Source organism: Poecilia formosa, unplaced genomic scaffold (assembly GCF_000485575.1).
Source record: "Poecilia formosa unplaced genomic scaffold, Poecilia_formosa-5.1.2 Scaffold862, whole genome shotgun sequence".
Lineage (NCBI taxonomy): Eukaryota > Metazoa > Chordata > Actinopteri > Cyprinodontiformes > Poeciliidae > Poecilia > Poecilia formosa.
In genome coordinates, this window is record NW_006800801.1 from 34,801 (window position 1) to 55,994 (window position 21,194).

Here is a 21,194-nt window from a genome sequence, read left to right on the forward strand (position 1 = left end):
GTCATTTGTCGACTTCAACCAAAAATCAACGATTCTAACTATTTTTCAACGTTGATTTAACATCATGTGCTATCTGGGATATGATAATATATGCTTGGCGTTAGTATTATACACCCATCCATCAAAAAGCCAACTTGTTTTATAAAAGATAAAAAAATAAATCTAACAGGCATATATTCCTTTCAATGAAGTACATCCAGTAATACTACTCTGACAGCAGTAAGCATGGTTCTAGTTTTCCTCAGTCCATGGTTCGTACCAGGGGCGGATCTACTGGGGTGGCATGGGGTGACAGTTGCCACCCCAAACGAGAGCCTGTTGCCCACCCCTGTTGCCACCCCAGCTAGCGACAATGAATTCAATAAATAGTTATGGCAAATCGGACATTAAGCGCATGAAACTCTTTTTTCCGACAACATTGAATGCAACACAATGTAACCTGACACCCACTGCTGAGTAGTGGGAAGTGAGAGAGAAGGACAGAGTGCGAGGCAGCAGCATTAAATATTACTGGACTGGACATTACATGATTTATCGTAAGTCACACATGCGCCATTGCTGTCCATTGAGTCAGGAATATCGGTGGTCAGGAAAATACTACAATCACGCAAAGAATCAGAACAACGGACGCAATGTTTAGCAGTTAATTCAACCATAGATGATGGTAATAAGGGCTTCAGATTTCACAGGTGAGGAAAACGTTACCATTGACCAAGTCAGCAGTGGGTCAGTTATACTAGCCTAACTGTTGCTGGCCTGGTATTGACTTTGATAACATTAGCATGTGCTGCGCAGTTCGGTGTGTCTTGGTTCCGTTAGCACTAAACAACCCGCCCACCAAGTCATCAGTAGAGCAGCTTTTCAGGCGAAAACTTATTAATAATCACAATATAGACATTAAGCCTGACAACATAATATAACAGACTGGATGTTCTGTTTTAGTGTTTTTGCTACTTTTTTGTGTGGGGAATGTTTGATTTTTGGTGTTGATTCCCCTGATCGGTGATCTCTGCTCTATCTGCTCGTTGAGCTGTTGTTTGTCGGTTGCCATGGCAACGGGTCCGCGTGTAATGCCGACGTACGGAGCGAGAAACGGCGGAATAGAAGTTGTTGGAGCTATTTTTCCTTTATTTCTTTATCCATTTGAATTTTGTTACTTTATTCTTAAATTTCTATTGTTTGTATTGTTTACAGAGTTTATTTGTAGGTTGATAATTGTTGATTTTATTTATTTTTTGTTTTATTATTTTTCTTATTTACTTTCTAAATTTACACAGGAAGTAATGTGGGTCAGTCCACTTTCTATAAGTGCAGGGGCCTGGTGAAGGACCAGCACCTGCTGGTCATTTCATTTGGGTTTGGGGTCGATGGTTTTTAGCAGAGCAAGAGAGGTAGCATGAGAACAAATGAAAGTTTGAACTCTGTAATTGTTTGGTGAAAGAGGAAAATAAATAATCAAGAACAATCAATAAGTTTGGACACTGAACCTTGTTTTGCCCGTGTCGAGAAGCATGACTCCAGTGCCTCAGTTTGCTTGGCAAACAATCAGAAGTGGTTCTGTGTAGTTTGGTTTTTCACCTGTTTATCAGCTTTATTGTGCCTTTATTGTGGTGCACTGCAGCTGCTGCAATTCATAAAAGTTAAACAAGCGACAAAAACTGAGCTAATCCCCTGTGTTTGCAAAACGTGGTGATATTTATAACAGTCGTCAAACTACGGCTCCTACAGCATATTTAAAATAAAACGATTGACCAATATAAATAGAAATTCGCCCCTTCTTGCATCTTGACAGAACTAACAGAAACTAAACTGTTTATAGATTTGTATCATGGAGAATCGATCAAACATCAGTTTTCTAAACTTTATTTTAAGTTGTATTTCATAGATATATCCAATAACAAATGGTGGCACTACTAATATTTTCATGACAGATTTCTGCTCATCCTGCATTGGGATAAAATGGTTTTCTGGACACAATGAATCACATAGCGACCAATAGGCGCTGTCCAGTCCAGTAATACACATCAATTATCAGGAGTATGAAAGATGTAAAAATAATTAACTATATACTACATTAAGAAATTGTATTTAAGCCTCGGCGCTACATGAAGCTCATTTTGAAACAATGGAAGTTAAAAACAATATTTTGTGTGTATATATATATATACACTGCCACCCCTGAAAAAATCCCTGCCCCCCTCTTGCCACCCCATAAATATTTTTCTAGATCCGCCCCTGGTTCATACCAAGCATGGTTCTGGTTCTGGTTCAAGCAGCATTCAATTTCTTGAACAAACTTCCAGAAAACTGCAAAGCTGCTGAAACACTGAATTCCTTTAAATCAAGGCTAAAAACCAATTTATTTAAAGCCTTCCATCAATAAGAACAGGAAAAAAGTTCAACTCTCCCCTCAGCATGTTGACATGTTGTTCTTTAACACCTCTTTAATTATGAGGTGTTTGTGGGTCAGTGGAAGAATTATGGGCAACCATATCCAGAAATACTCTGCTGTCATGAACCCATTTAGCTGTTGCTATGACAACTAGGATGATGCACAGACATTTGATTGGAAAATTGACTGATAAAGTAATCCAACTAAAATGAGTTGGATTATTGGTTAAATGATCATCATCTAAACTCAGGACTATGTAATAATACTGGTCCGGACAAAGTGCTGCATGCTTGTAAGCCTATTCCAGGTTTCTCATTGAAAGTTTGCATGTTTGCAGATTTTTTTGTAAAATATGTCTAACACGTTTGAAATGACAAGCAGTTTGTGGAGCTGAAATTCTTTGGAGCAATTGTACATGAGACTCTATTGTCTGGAGTTTGCAAAGCAGCTAATCAAGGAGCACCATTCATTTCCTTTGCAGTGATTGGCTGTGGAGGTAAGGAAGACTGTAGACCTCAGCTTCTGCTGAAGAGCTAAGATGTTTCCATTGTCCGCTTCAATGAACATTGAGGTATATTTGGTGTTTGAACTATTGAAAAAGGCAGTTAGAAGGATTTTTAGAGGGAGTCTCAAGGATTCAGTGGTCTGGTCCCCAACGTACCCAACTGCCAGGTGGTCAGATGAAATACCTGTTGGTTGATCTATTTCAGCTGCTGAAATAGATCAACCAATAGAAATCCTTCCACTTTATGAAAACATAAAGTGGACTGAACCAATGAATGTGTGACAGTTCTGTTGAGGAAAACTAGGTTCTGGGCATTCGGGTCAGTGATGAAGAACAGAATGAAGTCAGGCAGGAGAAACATTCCAGCAGAGCTGTCACCACATCTGGTCAGTGTTGGGCATCACATCAGTTCTCACCTCAATATTTTCCATCTACAAAACTATCCCTAAATACTCTTATGACATGGAAAAGACTGTGAAGCCAGAGCTCAGTGTATCAAAGCACAAACGTCTTCATAAGCTGCAGGATGCAGCATAAGAACAGCTGTGTATTCTCTAATTGACGTAGGTAGGTGTGTTTCTGCATGTATTTACACTAGTTTCTCATCCAATGTCTCCAGCTTTTCACTTTAATCTACTCTGCTAATTGTTGCTCAGAGCAACTTAAAAAAAACAAAAACAAAAAAAAACAAAAACAGAGACTGTGAGTTTAACAGTAATAACTGTCAATATCCTTACGACCAGGCCTGGAGGGCTGATGTCCTGTTACTTCTATGTCTCCCTGGTCCAACACACCTGAATCAGATGTTTATGACCTGCTCAGTCTACAGTGAAGTTCTCCAGGGACTTGTTGATGAACTCATGGATTGACTCAGGTGTGTTGAAGCAGAGACATATTCAAAAGTTGCAGCACATTGGCCCTCAAGACCTCTGAGGGCTCCTTGGTCCAGATTCTCTTCTGTAACAGTTTAAACATTTATTTCATGCGTTTAATAAAAATTCTGAATTGCTGGTTAACTGTGTGAGGCTGATGTATTCAAACTGTCCAAACACTTCGGTTGATCAGTTCTTATTTAACACAGTTTTTAAAACTATTGCAAAGGAACAAAATACATACTCTTTCATTACATTGTATTATTGATTACTTTTGTCACTGGGAAGTTCTTAATTCTAGAGGTAAGTGAAAGAGATGAATGCTTTTCCTCCTCACCTCCCCTGGTTTATGGCTGCAGAGTCTGCTCCTGAGCAGATATCCTCTATCACATAGGGATTCTTATCACAGCTGACGTTCAGTGTGGTGTAGTTGGGTTTGCACACAGTGAGGAAGTAGGGTGTTGGATTGCCAGTCATTAGCTGCAGGATGTCGGTAATAAGGGCAGTCGCACAGAGGCCAAACGCATGAACACCTGAGGATGAAAGGTTTGACGTGAGATAACTGTACAAGAAGTCGAAAAATCATACCTAGGATGATAATGTGAGAAAATGCAACATGAATTAGGAAGAACCAAGCGTTTATTAGTCTTAAACCAAAAACTAAAAGTGCTCATACCAACAAAGCGGATGGCTCGGCGAATGAAAGAGTTGAAATTGCAGCCAGCTGCGTTGATGCTAGCCTCTGTTCCAACGCCAGTCTTCCTCCGAGAGAGGCAGCAGAACAAGATGGCCTCTCCAATCATGATCTGGAGAACAATCACTCATTTATTGCATGTGCTTTCATGTAGATGTGGTTGGTAAAAATTTTACTGAGGATGACAGCAGACTCAACATTTAGTCTTCAATGTGTTCTTTGTTACTTACTTGTTAGGCTTAACCTTTGCTGTACACATTCTGGTTGGTACTGGATCATTGTTGCCCTTAATAATGTTTATATATTTTCAGATTTAATCCAATTCAATTAAATTTTTAATATGGCATCAATTCACATCGTATACAATCATATCAAGCAACTTACAAGACAGACAGACACAACATATGATCTAATAAATCCAAGATGTTACAGTTTCATTCAAGTTATAAAACAAAGCACCTTCCATTCATTATTCCAACTGATAGAATGTTTTCTAAGTAATCCTAGCCAGCTGCATTGAGCCACTAACTTCCCAGTAATCCGCCTCCTGAGCAAGGATGTGGGAAAAGTCAACAATTGATCGTATCAAGCCATTAACTTTATTGAATTCTGGGCGTGGTGGTGGCACAGGGGTAAAGTGCGCGACCCATGTACAAAGGACCGTCACAGGTTTGGCCTGGACCAATGACCTTTACTGCATGTCATCCACTGTTCTGTCAGATCACTATCAAAAAATCCTAGAAAAAAAATTTCCTGACTTTCTATGCTTGGTGCTTGGCTGTCTGAAGTGCGGCCATGGGGTGGAGGGAACTGTGTGACTGGGTGGAGGGTTGACCTCTTACATCTCCTGTGTCTCTATGGCTGACATTCCTGTGCCTTGCTGACCATCTACCAATGTGTGGGGCGTACACATTGCCCTGGGTCGGTGCCTTATTTCTGTCTGCCTGGGGTGCTCGATGATGAGGTTCAGAGGTGAAATGTAAGAATAAGTTCACTTAAATGTCCATTCATTCATTCATTCATTCATTCATTCATTCATTCATTCATTCATTCATTCATTCAGTCAGTCATTCAAACAAACAAACAAAATGCATTTGAACTGAAAAGTGTAGCTCACTCTGTATAACATTGCAATTTCAAAACACTTTATTAAAATGTGATGAACCTTTGAACTGCCACCCTAAGCCTCAGGCCATGTGAATGGCAGCTCAGTCTGCAAATTCCATTTCACTTTGGAGCCCCAGCTGAGGTTGTATGTGAACCTCTGGCTGTATTATTGTACAGTTTATGAGACTTTATACTTCTAACTACAGTTATAAGGTACACCTTATAAAGTGAAATATTCTGAATAAAATATTTTTTTTTAATACTGATATTTTCCCATATTCAACCATGTGGTTTTCCAAAGAAACAGGAACTCTGTGCATGTTTATGGTCTAATACTCACAGTGATGGCTGGTCCAGCGAAGGCCAGGCTAAGCAGCATCAGCAGTGGGATGACCTCGTGGTTGGGGTCGATGTAGGGCAGGCTCAGGCTGCGGTCGTGGCAGTTATATCCAGAATTCACCGGCTTAAACACATCGGTCCACTCCAGGAAGTAGAGACTGACCACAGATGAGACCAGGATGGGCAGCTATGGAGACCACAGTCATACAGAGTTACCACACTTCCAGGTCATAAAAGCTGAAGCTTATGTAGAATTCCAGTCAGTATTTTTTTATGGCTGTAGCTGCTGTTATGGTCTTTTGGATCAATGAGCATGTTCATTTGATTCAATGATGCATGGAAGATTATGGATGTAACCTATAAAAAGAAAAATGGAAGATGTTGAATCCAATTAACAACTAACTTGAAATGTACCCACTGATCCTAAATGTGATCACTAGAGGTGTGCCGATCGATCGGTCACCGATCATAATCGAGCCGATTTTCGTGAAAAAGTGCATGATCGGTGATCGGCGATCATTGGCTCTTGTTGCCGGTACCGATCATCTCATTTCCAACCTGCCTGTGCAACTCGTCTCCTCTTTCCTTCACACTGCGCAAACGCGTAGCAACAAATCCTAAGCGATGTGGAACTATAACGCACTGAGTGAATGGGGAAGTTTGCGTGTTGCGGCGGAAAATTGAAGCAGGTCAAAATGCATCAACACGACGAATCTAATATGGCATAAAAACAATGACATACTTGACGGAGTTTGGCTACATCGAGGCTCACTGCAGTAAAAAAGACATATGGAGGATCAGATAGCAGGTAAAGCAGCGCACAGCTACAAACACTCACCCGGATTAGCATGACGGTCAGAAAGCTAAACAAATAACCCGCAAAATTATTTAAGTCTTCGAGCTGCGATGTAAGACGCTGGTTCTGCTCTCCTGTTGAACCGCTGCTACGCTACAGGTAGTAATATTTCACAGACGCTTCTGCTCCACCTGGTAGTGACTCTCACACCGAATCTCTGTTTAAAGCTGCTCTAACCTAAAAAAATAAATTGTACATATGTATTAAAACTTTCGCTGTCCTAACATGAGACAGATAATCTAAAAAATAATCGATCTCCTCCCTGTTCTGCATAATTACTCCGCTCAGTCAGAAACAGCCACTCAGAACTAGCAGTAATCAGCTAGCCGCCATGCTAACAGGAAGTTTTCATTCAGTAACTCTGGATTGTTTATTGTAATGGAACCTGTTTTTGCCTTTGAATGTTAAGTTTTATACTTGAATTTTTTTGGCAATGTTGAGAGGTTTTATTTTGGCTCTTTGCATTATTTAGCCTCTTCAGAGCCTTCATATGATATCAGTCTGTTAAAGATAGTATTATCAATAGCAGTACAATTTGCACAATGCCTGTTTTGTTTAGTTTTCTTCTTGAAAAAAGTTATTAAAAACAAGTTTTTGTCTAAATTAAGGTGAATTCATGGTTCCTTTTTCCACATAATGTAACCGGTAGTGTTTATGATAAAAAAAATAAAAATAATAATAATACTTATGTGATCGGTATTGGTGATCGGCCCTCATGGGTGATCGGTATCGGTATCGGAAGGAAAAAACCTGATCGGCACATCTCTAGTGATCACTAAACTCTAGTGAAAGTGCATTTGACATATTTAGGGTTTAGAAACAACAGAGGACGAACAGTGAGGCATCTGGTCAGACATGTGGGATTAAAGCTCATCTTAACGTCTCAACGCTGCACAGCTGAACAGGTCGGAGGCCTGCTGTTGGCAGGAAAGATTTTCTGCAGCGTTCTGTACTGCACTGAATCTAAAGAAGCCTCTGACTGAAGATGCTCTGCCTTCCCAAGACAGTGTCATGTCCTAAGGATGACCTGAGGATGGTCAGGGTTGTCCATTAATCCTTCTTTGCATAAGAAGGTTGGAAAGAAGACAGTCTTCCCCAGAACAGAACCAGCCTTCTTTATCAGGCTGTTAAGCCTTCTTATGTCCCTGGCTCTGATGCTGCTGCCCCAATAGATGATGGCAGCAGAGATGATGCTTTCAACAACAGACTGACAGAAGATCTGCAACATTTTGCTGCAAACCTTGTAGGGCCATAGCTTCCTACAGTCTGCTCTGTTCCTTCCTTCACTGTTGCGTCACTAGTCCAGTCTGTTTTCCAGATGAACACTGAGGTATGTATTTTCCTCAACCACCTCCACTTCTTCTCCGATGATGGAAATAGGGTTTGATCTAACCCTGTTCCTACTGAAATCAACAATCATCTCCTTTGTTTTGTTCACATTTAAGACGAGATGATTGTTCCCACACCATGACACAAAGCTGTCCATCAGCTCTCTGTACTTAACCTTTTGTTCATCTCTGTTTCACCCGACAACTGCAAAGTCAACGGAGTATTTCTGTAGATGACAGAAGTCATCTATAGGACTTGTGCTGGGAGTCAAAATGACACCAGCTGTGTCTACTATTAAAAATAACCTTCTGTTGTAATGGTAAAAGTAATAAAGTAAAATATATTTGATAGTACATATCCTTTAGTCAAACAACACAGACTGCAACCATCAATATTTAATCATGTTTTCTTCATGACATATTACATCTAGGATAGCCAGTCTGCATAATGAAGCCCTGAGTGAATGGTGCTGTGGTCTATAGCTGGTTCTGTCTCTTGCATACACAGCTTTCACACACCAACCACACAGCTTGGTGCAGAAACAATGCAGAATAATTAAAATATCACAGCAATGACCAACAATAAGGATTCAAGATCTTTTTTTTTTTGTTTATCGTTATTTTATTATTAATATCACTTGGAGTCACATTACTGTGTAAGTAAACCGCCGCTAATACAAGCCTGTGATAAATGTATCAGATAAAGGCTTGTAAAGCAACCAGGTGAGTCCAAAAGAGTCACACAGCATCTGCCATACCTGTCTGAATAAAGTCTAGTCGCTTCTGGGAGAGTTCTGCTTAGCCAGGGTCAGTTTTTATTTTAATGACTGAAACTATTACAAAAATATTTCATCAGTGGCTTTTTTTATTTATAAAATCTAAAGTTGAAATGAATTCTGACTGAACACAAGAGAAATTAATTCTGACAGGGTCGCCTGGACTGGGTTACTGCCTGAGAGGAACCAAAGAGCAGAGAGAAGGAGGAAGTTCAAACCATCTCATAATAATTGGACAAGGATCATATTCCAGACTATAGCATCTCTCTGCTCTCTAACCGTGAGGAAAAAGACAGAGGTTTAAAGAGGAGGGGCAATAGCGAAGGAGGCGGATTAGCACAGCGGCTAATTGATTATATTATATTATATATCATCCAGGACATGTTACTTTAGAATAAAGCCTCTGCTAAATGGAATTGAGCTGTTAGCATGTCATGATAGTCATGACGTTGATATACAGCAACAGTCTTCAATCAGAAGACTCTTCAGATTAGTTGTAAAGCTGACTGCTACTGGAGACCCTTCCTGCCATCAGCATCACCATCCACACAAGATACTTGGATTATTAGAGTTACAACAGCATTTAGGTTTTCTTCAGGATGCATAAAGTATTTTTTAATTGAACTGAATTTCATATGCAGATTTAAAGTTCAGGTCTGATAAACCTCTTATTTAAGATTTCTAGTTTTTAAAAAGATCACTAAAAAAAGTCCCAAGAAAGTTGTTTCAAAAGCTAAAAGTTAATCTGTTGTATTATTGCAAAACACAATATAATTTAAACTCCAATCCTAAATATTCATCATGTCTGTGAAATTAAGTGATTTTTCCTTACAGGTGTAGGTGACCCTAAAACATTCATCTTTAACTAAAATATGACTAAAACTAACTACTAATGTGCTGTTAAAGTTAACACTGATAACGTCCTACTGAACTTCAGCTCTCCTTTCACACCTCAAGTCTTTCTTCTCCTTCTACATGTAAAAACAATCACTGTCACAACAGATCTGTCTCCCAATCTCCCTCAGTCTCGTTAGTTTTTCCCATCTCCGTTTGAATGACAGCAGATTTCACAAGCAGGACATTTTGCTGAACAAAGCTGTGAAGGCAGCACTGCTCTCCCAGTGTGATCAGTGCTGTGAGGGCATGGTGAAAATTAGGAAGGGGCTTTGTAAAAAGAGATCCAGGAGATCCAGGACACACCCAAGAACCCACAGTGATACCCACTGTATCAATCAATCAATCAATCAATCAATCAATCAATCAATCAATCAATCAATCAATCATATTTATTTCTGTAGCACATTAAAACAGAAATATATAAAAAAACACATCAGGCATATTTTAAGGTGCCATACAACAAGGTTGAAGCAGATCAGATTGATGAGGTAGAGCAATGTTGGTCAAGCATTTGAAAATAAATAAAAGCTTAAAATGAATTCTGTTGTCTATAGAGCTCTGGCTAATGCCTGCTAGGGCTGTAAGGATTCCTCGAATGATTGGTGTACCTCGACTATTAAAATTCTTCGAGGGAAATTTATCTGCCTTGAAGCTTCGTAAATTATGTTTTATTATTTAGCTCACCCTGTTCCGCCCGGGTCATTATTTGTGGTGGGCAGCGCTGTCACTTCCGCCTATGAGCTGTTGCTAAGTGCTAGCAGCATCAGAGCAGCATGACGTAGAATTTTCCAACGTTTCATCAGGGTTTGGGGGACCAATAAGCATTGTTAAATTGTCTGCCGGTGTTCTGACGATCTGTAATACCTCGTAAATCCAGCATACCTTGTGGTAATGCACATGCGCACATCAATGTTACGTTTCTTATAAATCCGTCATACCTGTAGAAGTTTCATTTTGTGTGTTTTATTTCTCAGAAGATTACGGTGATGACAATACTAAGAGCCCTGACCGACAGGGGGCCCTCCACAATTAATTTTTTTATTTTTTGTTCATAAAAATAAAAAATGGGACCCTGTTATGGAGTTAGATTTGTTTTACAATTATTCAATGAAAAAAAAATCATGTCAACCAAAAAAAAGTAGTATTCAATCAAAAAAAAAAAAAATCATGTCAATCTAAAATTCACTAATTTTTTTTTTTTTTTTTTTTTTGATTGAGTCTCTTTTTTTGGGTTCAACTCGTTTTCTTGCTTATACAACTTTATTTGCTTCGGGGAAGCTTACATGAACATTCTGGGCGGGGCTTAAGGACGAGCAATGTAAGACGTGTTCCGATTGGATAGCGCTGACTAAAGCTTATGACTCTCTGAGATCTCAGAACTCTGTCCCGAATTGCAGGGCTTCGGTGACGGGACACAGAATGTGAATGGTAAGTAATCTTCACAAAATTACACCGTTTAGCATCTTCTAAAGTGTCCACCCTGTTTCAAAGAAAAAATCTTACACAACTTATGATGACAGTCACATATAATACACTAAGCACCAAATTAGTATTTCAAAAAAGTCACACTTTAAGTATATTTGAAATATACTCATGATTAATCCTACTAAAAGTATGCTTAAGTTTGCTAAAATTTAACATACTTAGTACACTAATTTTTCACTTGGGTTTGCTATTTGGCGAAGATAATAAAAACTTTTATGAACACCACTGTTGATCTATTTCTTTTTAAAATCAAACTTAAAGTCAAACTTTACCCCCAGATTGATGACAAATCCCTGAGATAAGGTGAGCCAAGATTTGCACTGGGGGAGGGACAGCAACTCGGTCCAAACAACAGAACTATGTTTTTGTCATTAAGCCAGCATGCGAGTTGATAGACTGTATTGTTTTGTGCCAAAAGAAAAAAAGATCTGGCAATCATCAGCATAACAGTGAAATGAAAACAGAATTGTATGTCTTTTGTTCTGAAAACTTTTAATACTTTTGCTTACATTTTCATTTTGAAATCAGGACTTCATGTCTTTCTTCTCAAAACTTGTAATGCCTGTACTCAAAACATCTCCTCACTCAGATCCTCACTCAGACTTAGTCTCTGCTCAGACTCTGCTCGCTTACGAAACATAGAACTGCTTTTTGACACAATCGCCTGGCAACCTCTCAGCCAATAGAATAACAGTGTTGTACTGAGTGCGATTGTTTCCTTCTAGTGGTTGTGCCTGTGTGGCTACCAGGGCCGGCCCAAGCCTCCATGGGGCCCAAAGTGAAATTTGGTTTTGGGGCCCTCTAGTTCTGCTGACAGTGTGAACTGGCTGCAATCAGCAGTCCGATCATTAGATCATTCACACACCTGCTATAAACTTGTTGCATCTCTGGCAGTGCTGTTTACATTATCTACATGCATAATATAAGATACATTTATTGTCCAACTGATATATCAACCAGTTGGGTGCCGATTTCCTTAATTTTGGGGGGTCGTGATTGGCCGATACTTGCATGTGAAGGCCATCTTATCCCCTAATCTTATCTTCATCAGCAAAGGTTTGAAAATCAGCCTCTATTCTGCTCTGCAATGAGAGGTTTGACTGACAAACCGGCCCAACAGGTCAGGTCTGCATGTTTGCAGTTAATATTCACCCCACTCACTGACTTTCTTGTTATATATAGTGACATTTCAGACAAAAAAAAAATTAATATCAGTCAAAATCAAAATCGGCAGGTCAGGCTTTTTAAGGATTGGTAACCAGGGATCGGCTAGAAAACTGCAATCGGTGCAGCCCTACACACATATTCATGACCTTCTTTGATTAAATAAATTTCTCTTAAGCGTTACTCCAATAGCTAAAAATTTAATTTATACCAGGTGAGTCTTTCTCCCTTGAGAATGTGGATGGACTGATTCTGAGTCTTCAAATGATTTTAACAGAAGTTTCACATAACTTAGAAGTTGATGTAAAAATGTTTGTTTTAGCCACAAAATGATTATAACCAGCAGCAAGCAACATATCCCCAACTACAGCATAGAGCAGTTAATCGATGTAGCAGCTATAGAGTCTGACGTAAAAACATTTTGCTAGGCAATGTCAAACATTGAGAAGTTTTAATTATTGTTATCAATCGTCATCAAAGATGGCGTTTTGAAGCCAAAAATACCTGAGAAATATACAGAGCCAACCATGAGAATCAACTCATTTAAAGTTTAAACTCAGTTTCACACAAACACAAAGACCCTATCAGCTTTACAAATCTTGGTAACACTTTATTTGAAGGGGGTTGAATAAGACTGACATGACACTTTCATAAACATAAACAAGAAATCATTACTGATATAAATTTGTTATAAAAGTATCACTGATTGCACTTTAAAAATTAGGTAACTTTATGTTATTAAAGGTAAAGTTTAAACAGTAATGATTTCCTGGTTAATGTCAAGTTGTCATAACAAAGACATTTTGAATAATGTCAACTTTGTATTAAAAGTGTCATAACTTACTGAATGACGCTTTATGACAACAGTCATAAATATTCATGAAGACTTATTGATGTTCATGATATGTGTTATGTCATCTTTATGAAAGTGTCATGACAGTCTTATTCACCCCCCTTCAAATAAAATGTTACCCAAATCTTTTACATTACATTACCAAGACACATTAAAACAAACCTTTATCTTGGCTTTTTTCTATTCTTCCTCTTTCTTTTCCCCCTCCCTGAAGGATAAGTCCTTTTATGAGACATTGTTTTGTTTACTTAACTTCTAACCGGAGCTTTGGATGCTCACTACACATAGCACGGCAGCTTATGTTACCGGCGAAGCGTGCGGTAAATACCGCGGCCACCAGGGGGCCCCAAGAGCAATTTCTTTTTCTTTTTGTCCATAAAATAATAATTTCTACATACATTATCAAATATATATTATTGTAAAAACAAATCACTTCATAGTGAAATGGTGTGTTTTTGATATTATAATGACATAGAAATTATTACAAAAAAAAAAAAAATCAGCTCCACTGAGGGGGGCCCCTTAGTGGCCCTGGGGCCCAAAGCAGCTGCTTAGTTTGCTTTGCCTTGGGCCGGCCCTGGTGGCTACTATCGATTGTAGCAACCTGCGCCACCCACTGAATGTAACAACGATGTCAGCTTTCTGCTCCACAGTACACTAAACAGGCTTATAATACACTGGGGGAAACACTGTGTTGGACCAAACTTCCGGTGAGCATTGATCCATGACCCCATCGCTGGTTCACCTGTTCCTTCTTTGGATTGCCTTTGAAAGCTGACCTTTACTGGCTGGGACACAACCACAAGAGCTGCAGTTTTGGAACTCTACTGACCAAGCTGTCTAGCTATCAGGGTCAAAATGTAATTCCTCAGAGGTTTATACATTTATCCTTTTACTTTTCCCTCTTTAACCATGTCTAGCTTTCGTTTTTATCTGGATTCTGGGCATTCAGCTACTAATTAGCTCTTAGTAGCAGGCAGAATTAACCCTCCTGTTATGTTTGTTTCTGAGGTACAGCAATAATGTTCCTGGGTCAATTTGACCCGTGGAGTGTCAAATTGACACTTGGTTTCTGCAATATTGTCAGAAACCAAAAAAATCCTCCAAAACATTTTTGTATCTGATTATTAACTCCAATACTATCTATTTCAATCAATATTTGTGCAATTATGTTTTTATTTCTCACAAATAAAGGTTCAATGTCTAATTTACTAACTTACTCAATTGGACAAAAAAAATTGTAATTTACATTTTTTATGTCCACTAAAAATACGAGCAGACAAAAAAAAACAATAATTATCATTGAAATAGATTTTTTGTAGATTTTTTTTATATTACATTTTGAATTATTTTCAAGGGGTTATCTTTATAATGGAACTTGAGACATGTATTGTGTGGTGGGTCAAATTGACCTGCTGATTAAAATCAAGACTAATTAGTCATGAAGAGAGTCAAGTCAAGTCAAGTATACTTTATTGTCAAAAATCTGTGTAACAGGGTTAACACAGGAGTCTGAAATTGCGTTTCAGCAGCCATCAATGTGCAGTTAAACTAATCATATAAACATATAAGACATTGACAGTAACCCCCCCCCACACACACATACACACACAATGTGCAGTAAAACTAACATACTGATACATGAGTTTACATTCTCTCTCAGACACATGCACTCGCAACACACACACACTCACACACTGATATAGACGTGCAATAAACACACACTCACACACTGCAATACACTATGCAATAAGAAGACAATAAGGCGATACACAAGCATACACACACACATGCACACACATACACACACATATAACAGCAGAAGTACAATCAGTGGACATACAGGTAATGTGAGGTAATGTAGATGCTGTATGCAAAGTCCAAAAAGTAAAGTGCAAGTGGTGTGGTGAAAGAAATGTTTATGAAATATTCTCTAGTGTCCTTGAAATGTTCATTTAGTTTTCTTCAATGTGTTGATGAGTCTAATGGCTTGTGGAAAGAAGCTGTTTCCCAGTCTGCTTGTGCAACACCACAAGCTGCGGTACCGCTTCGCTGATGGTAGTAGGGAGAACAGTTTGTGTGCTGGCTGAGTGGGGTCTCTCATGTTCATTGCTCTCTTGGAACAGTGTGAAGTGTAAAGATCCTGAATGGCTGGTAGAGGTGATCTGATGATCTTTTCTGCGGTCCTCACCACCCTCTGGAGTGCCTTCTTGTTTGCAGCTTGACAGCTGCCGTGCCAGACAGAGAGGCTGCTGGTCAGGATGCTCTCAATGGCTCCCTGTAGAAGGTGGTGAGAGCAGATGTGGGGAGGTTGGCTCTTCTTAGCCTCCGCAGGAAGTGGAGACGTGTCTGAGCCTTTTTGACCAGGGAGGTGGTGTTTGTAGTCCATGTGAGGTTATCTATGATGTGAGTTGTTTTTTCTTTCCTTAAGTCCACAGTTATTTCTGCTTTATGTTTTCCCCCCACTTCTACTGAGTGTCCACTCAGAGTGGGTGGAGTTTGCCCACAGGGATAGAAAAAGTTCCCGTCAAAAGTTGCATGAATACCTGCTTTCTCGCAGGATTAAACACCACAGTGTCAATAATCAAATAATTTTTTGAGGAAAAACTCAATGTTTTCAAGTTTCAACCCACATGTGGGTTCTATTGTTAGCATAACATATCCCTCTGATTTCAGCAGAAACTTTCTGAAACATAAAGCAAATCACTGATTTTTCCAGATGTCAATCACAGAACCTTACAGTCATAAGGCAGAATTTGAAACCATTAACTTCCAGCTTTGACCTACTCTTAATGTCTGCTGTTGTGTGAAATATTTAAAAGTAGGAGTCCCCCAGTGTTCACCCAGCCAAGTGGTTAAAATCTAAAGCCTGACCTTTATGGCTCAGTTACATTCAGAGACAAACCAAAAGCTAAGGAATCCCATCAACAGAGTCCCTGCTTGGAGAAGCCTTCATGGGAATGCTGCTGTCATCACAACTGCATCCATCACACAGGATTAGAGGCCCCTCTATAATACATGATGCCAGTTTGACTGGAGAGCTACAGGCCAGCGGTGAACTGGAGCATGAAAGCGTGTAAAACAGGAGGAGGAGTGACAGTTACAAAAAGCTGCATAGAATCTGGAATTATTTTCCACTCTAATGTAAATAAAAACCCAAACTTGTCCTGCATAGAACCCATTTCTTTCATGCTTTCAGCATTCTGAAAATATTCTTGCCTCATAGTAGGTTTGATGGCTGACGTGCTTTACTTCGTATCCCTGATGAGAGTTACAAGCACAGAACGATATTTCTCTTCTGACCTACTTTCCCTGAATTCATGCATAGAAACAGATATAGATAGGTCTGCACTGTTGCTCTAGAAGCAACCTCTGGTTATTTTAGTTGCATTTTTTAATCTCTGTTTACTAAAGGTGCACAGATTATAAAGGAGAAATGTTTACCATCCAACACACGTTATTGTTATTGATGCGTTGCATGTGTTAGCCAACCAATCTTGCTTCATAATACGTCCTGAGAGCATGATCCAGCTCTGCTTGTATTTGCAGGATAAAACAGATACCTGCATTGTACAAATAAATATCCTGCATATTCTGTTTTGGAGGAACATCCCAGATGAAAGCAGCACGCTGAAAGAAGATATAATTGAACTCATATTCAAAATGAATGATTCTTTACTTACATTTTTATTAAACGGGATGTTTTTTCAGCTGATATTGGAGCGCAACTAATGGATCTTTGATGGCAGTTACACAACCACGTCCCCCCTCTCTCTGCGCGGGTTAGTGGGCCACCGCTGTGTGGAAACCAGGACTCACCTCCACAAAATAGAAGCAGGGCAACAAGCTGACGCTGTCTTTGGTCAGGACCCCCTTCTCTCTAACAGACATGGTCAGGCCTCCGGATGTCCAAACGGATCCAAAATGTAACAGGGGGAAGGAAGGCGTCCTGCCGGGATCAGGAGCGCGTCATGCCGCCTGGGATCCAGAAGCTCAACCCGACAGCTGATCGGACTCCAACGTAGCGGCTCGGTTTCCCCTCGGACCAGAACCGAATCTGCAATGGTGGGGAGCTCCAGGTCTGGTTCTGAGCATGTCGCGCTGCCAGCTGTCAGATGGAGAGCGGGGCCGCGTCGACGTGTAGAGGGAGGAGAGGAGGAGCATGCGCACTGAAGAGCAGCTATGACAGCAGCCAGACTAACTCCAGGCTCACGTCCTCCTGCTTTACATTACGATTTAGCATCTTCAGTTTAAAATGTAACTTTAGTAAAACATTCCATTAATTAGAATGACAGAACGTTCAGTTATTTCAGTTATTTTGAGTTTACATGCTGTGTCTGCGACAGTCTGACGACCTGTCCAGGGTGTACCCTGCGTCTCGCCCGAAACGTTCGCTGGAGATAGGCACCAGCAACCCTCCCGACCCACTAGGGACAAGGTTGTACAAAAAATGGATGGATGGATGGATGGATGGATGGATGGATGCTGTGTTGTAAAAAAAGTGTTTGCTCCCATATAGTAGCTTCTGTTTTTGCTATTCTATCACAGGGCATATGTTTTAGATAAATTAAATTTTAACTTAGACAAAGAAAACCTGAAAAATAGAAAGCGTTGCTTTCAAATAACACTTTCGTTTATGATTAGAAAACAGCTCTCCAAAACAAGCAGCTTCTAAAAGAAAGAGAAAAAACAACTGTTTTAATTCAATTTACTGGATCATTCAATGGTGCTGCTCAACAGGCGCAAAATCCAAAACTTTATTCCTTTTAATTAAAGAGCCTGAGCTCACTGGTAAATCACAGCTAATCTGTCAGATTGGTACTTTGGTGACAGAACAAAACTGCTTTTGGATCTGCTGCTACATATCACCATACAGAACAAACTATCACAGGCTGACGATGGCTGTTTGTTATTTTAGTATTAGTCGTTATTTTCATCTGATTTGAGCTCATTTTGCTTTCAGTGTTCACTTTCAGCTTCCTATGCAGCCCAGAGTTCCATCTTCATGTCCTGTCCCTCATCTTGAATGACAGGCCCACTACAGGATGGTTTAGCTTCTTCTTCCTGGTACATAAAGCCATCAGCTTTCTGCAACTCTGCCATCAGGGTTATATGAGTGAGAAAACTTCAACAAGTGCAGAAGCTGTTTCATGTGGAGTAATGATCCTACTTTGCTTTTGATTGTTTTTCTTTTCAGTCGAGACAAAGAAACACATTAGTTTGACTACCAACAGTTGTCTGCAGAGTCTCTCCATCTCAGCAGCTGGAGTTTGTAACTACTTCAGCATAGTCATAGTAACAGTGTCGTCTTTCACTACTCTCCCAGGTCTCTCAGGGTGTGAGGACGGCCTGATCAAGGCAGATTTACTCATAGATCAGATTCCTCCCATGTCTTGATGATTTAACTGAACTCCAGGAGATGGTCAGGGCCTGAGAAGTTTCTGTTTTCTCCATCCCCTGACTCTTTCTTTTTAATAACATTTTCTCTGATTGGTTGGAGTCTTTAGTTTTCATGCTGTAATTGCAGCCAGGAATACTGATGAACCAGTGAATGGACTTTCAGAACCAGCTGCTGTTACACCACGATCACTGGAGACACTGACTGCACTCAGCTGATCTCCATTCCACTCATTGTGAGGTCAGTCACCTTTAAGTGGAGTAAACATTTATGCTTACATTTGTTCTTATTTTATGTTAAATATTTTTACTTCATTTTAATTTTCAAGAAATCAGTTTTCACTTTGGCATTAAATATGATTTTGTCATAAAAATCAAAATTTTGTTTATCTTGTATATCTAAAAAAAGATTCAAAGTGGTAAATAGTTTGGAGAGGCATTGTCACTGGACAAACGTCTGACCATGGCTGAAGGTGTTGTGACAGTAGCAACATGTGTCACAGTGCAACCTTTAACAGCTCAGCTTTCAGACTGCTAAAGGTAAAGAGACACCACATGGCGGGAGTCCTGTTACTGCTGCTGCCATGGAGACGGGCCTGGAAACACTTCTGCCCTCTGCAAGCTTCTGCTCTGTGAAATCCTAAAAGCAAATACACCATGAAGTTATGGAAGCTTCTAATATCAGCTAATTAGTTCAATAGTAAAGGTCAGCTTTTAAAAATTAAAAAATGTGTTTGTGTAAACTATTATGCACTTGGAATCAACTAAAAGTAATTGACTAATCAAATGTAAATCCTGGTCTAACAACCAATAAATACATAAAAGAGAAGGCCTCCTTAATGAAACATATCCATAAGCGTATATATAAAATTAAAGCCTCCAACACATGGAAGCTGAGGACTGCATGTGTAAAGAGATAAGAATGTTCTGTCACCTTTCTACCTGTCCATAACTTCCCATTAGTTAGAATTATACATAAAATGGAGTATAACATAAGATAACTGTAGCTTTCTTAAACTTTAATATGTGGCTTGTTGAGAGGTGGACTATACTCCAACATGTTGGGTTTTATTTTTGGGTTTATTGTTGTCCTTGTGTTTAGGGGAGGGATTTATTTTACACTTACATCACATGAACCCTCCAGACAGACATGATGGACACGCGCATGCGCTCTAGCAGCAGAGCTCCCTTCCACATGAGCAGGTGCAGGGCAGCTGAAAGGTTTAGGAAGAGGGCTCAGAATGGAGCAGACTGAACACTGCTGACTGTGTGTGTGTGTGTGTTTGTTTGTTTGTTTGTTTGTTTGTTTGTAATACCTTGTGGGGACGATTTTCCTGACATATACTACGTTGTGGGGACCAATTGCTCCTCGTGGGGACCGGAGCCTGGTCCCCACGAGGGGAAACCCTGTTTTTGGGTCAGGGGTCAGATTTAGGGCTAAGGTATGAATTGAGTTTTGGTTATGTGATGGTTAGGGTTAGGAAAAGGGTAAAGGCAAGGTTTAGGCTGTAGAAATGAATGGAAGTCAATGGAAAGTCCCCACAAAGATAGCCAGACAAACGTGTGTGTGTGTGTGTGTGTGTGCGTGGGTGCGTGCGTGCGTGCGTGCGTGTGTGTGTGTGTGAGACTGACTGGATGGTGAAGCAGCAGGAAACCATTGGCTGCTGTCTGAGTTCAGGAAGGCTGAACAGCACTGGGAGCAGACTCTTCTGCTCTGCTCCGTGTCTGCTGTAATATCACCCAGGCAGCAGAGCTACAGGAAGGTAAAGAACCATCTTAACTCCTGGAATGTAGATTTTACTGTGAGGCTCACAAACCTGAACTGATCTCATTGTTAGTGAAACTACTGTAGTTCCTTCATCAGTTCAACAACTTCTGTTTCTTTAAATATTGTGAGATTTCTAAGTGGGAAAAGATTCACAATGTAATCTAAAATCCAAAATATGGATTGAAACCTTAATGATCCAAATTTTGAGATTGTTGATTCTAAAGGATCTTAAGATAAAATAAGATAAGATAAGATAAGATAAGATAAGATAAGATAAGATAAGATAAGATAAGATAAGGCCCATGGGGGAAATTTGATGCAAGAGGTGGTAGAGAGACAGCAAAACATACAGACAGGTGAGATAATGATGTCTCAGTGCAGAGAAATTTCTACAAAGTGAAACAGCTGTACCAACAAGTGGCATCTGAAATGAGGGACAAAAAAAACATGACATCAGAGTGTAAATAAATAGAAACTGATTCATATTCTAAGACAATACAACTTCATGGATGTAATGTGAAATAAAGCAACTAAGCAATCAAAACTAGGTAGATGGAGCAAATGATAAAATAGGAAATGAATAGGAAAAAAAGAACCTTTACTCCTCAAAGAACTGACTGGTTATCATGATTTCATAAGATTTTTCACAACAGTTGCTTTCCCAACAAATGGTTTTGTTTATACATAATTTAACTGTAGCGTCCCGGTTGAAAAGATGGTCTCTTTAACTGATGGTTCACGTTTCTTTATTTAACAGCCTT

At 39.6% G+C, this 21,194-nt stretch overlaps 2 protein-coding genes across 4 annotated transcripts in view; one reads left to right on the top strand and one right to left on the bottom strand.

Moving 5' to 3' along the window:
* The window catches only part of LOC107832898 (phospholipid phosphatase-related protein type 4-like), a 17,690-nt gene extending 285 nt beyond the window's left edge, over positions 1–17,405 (bottom strand). The window contains exons 1-4 of the mRNA XM_016666960.1: positions 17,088–17,405; positions 5,911–6,096; positions 4,446–4,575; positions 4,107–4,302 (exon numbers count right to left, since the gene is read on the bottom strand). Coding sequence (XP_016522446.1) covers positions 4,107–4,302; positions 4,446–4,575; positions 5,911–6,096; positions 17,088–17,159 — 584 coding nt within the window. The 5' untranslated portion in view covers positions 17,160–17,405. The remainder of the gene's footprint in view (positions 1–4,106; positions 4,303–4,445; positions 4,576–5,910; positions 6,097–17,087) is intronic.
* LOC103131867 (phospholipid phosphatase-related protein type 5-like) overlaps positions 17,372–21,194 on the top strand; it is a 16,931-nt gene continuing 13,108 nt past the window's right edge. The window contains exon 1 of one of the 3 annotated variants that reach the window (XM_016666963.1): positions 17,372–17,525. In XM_016666963.1, coding sequence (XP_016522449.1) covers positions 17,384–17,525 — 142 coding nt within the window. In that variant the 5' untranslated portion in view covers positions 17,372–17,383. Of the gene's footprint in view, positions 17,526–17,672; positions 17,707–20,223; positions 20,429–21,194 lie in introns of those variants that run through there. The other 2 variants (XM_016666965.1, XM_016666964.1) reach the window with 2 other exon arrangements.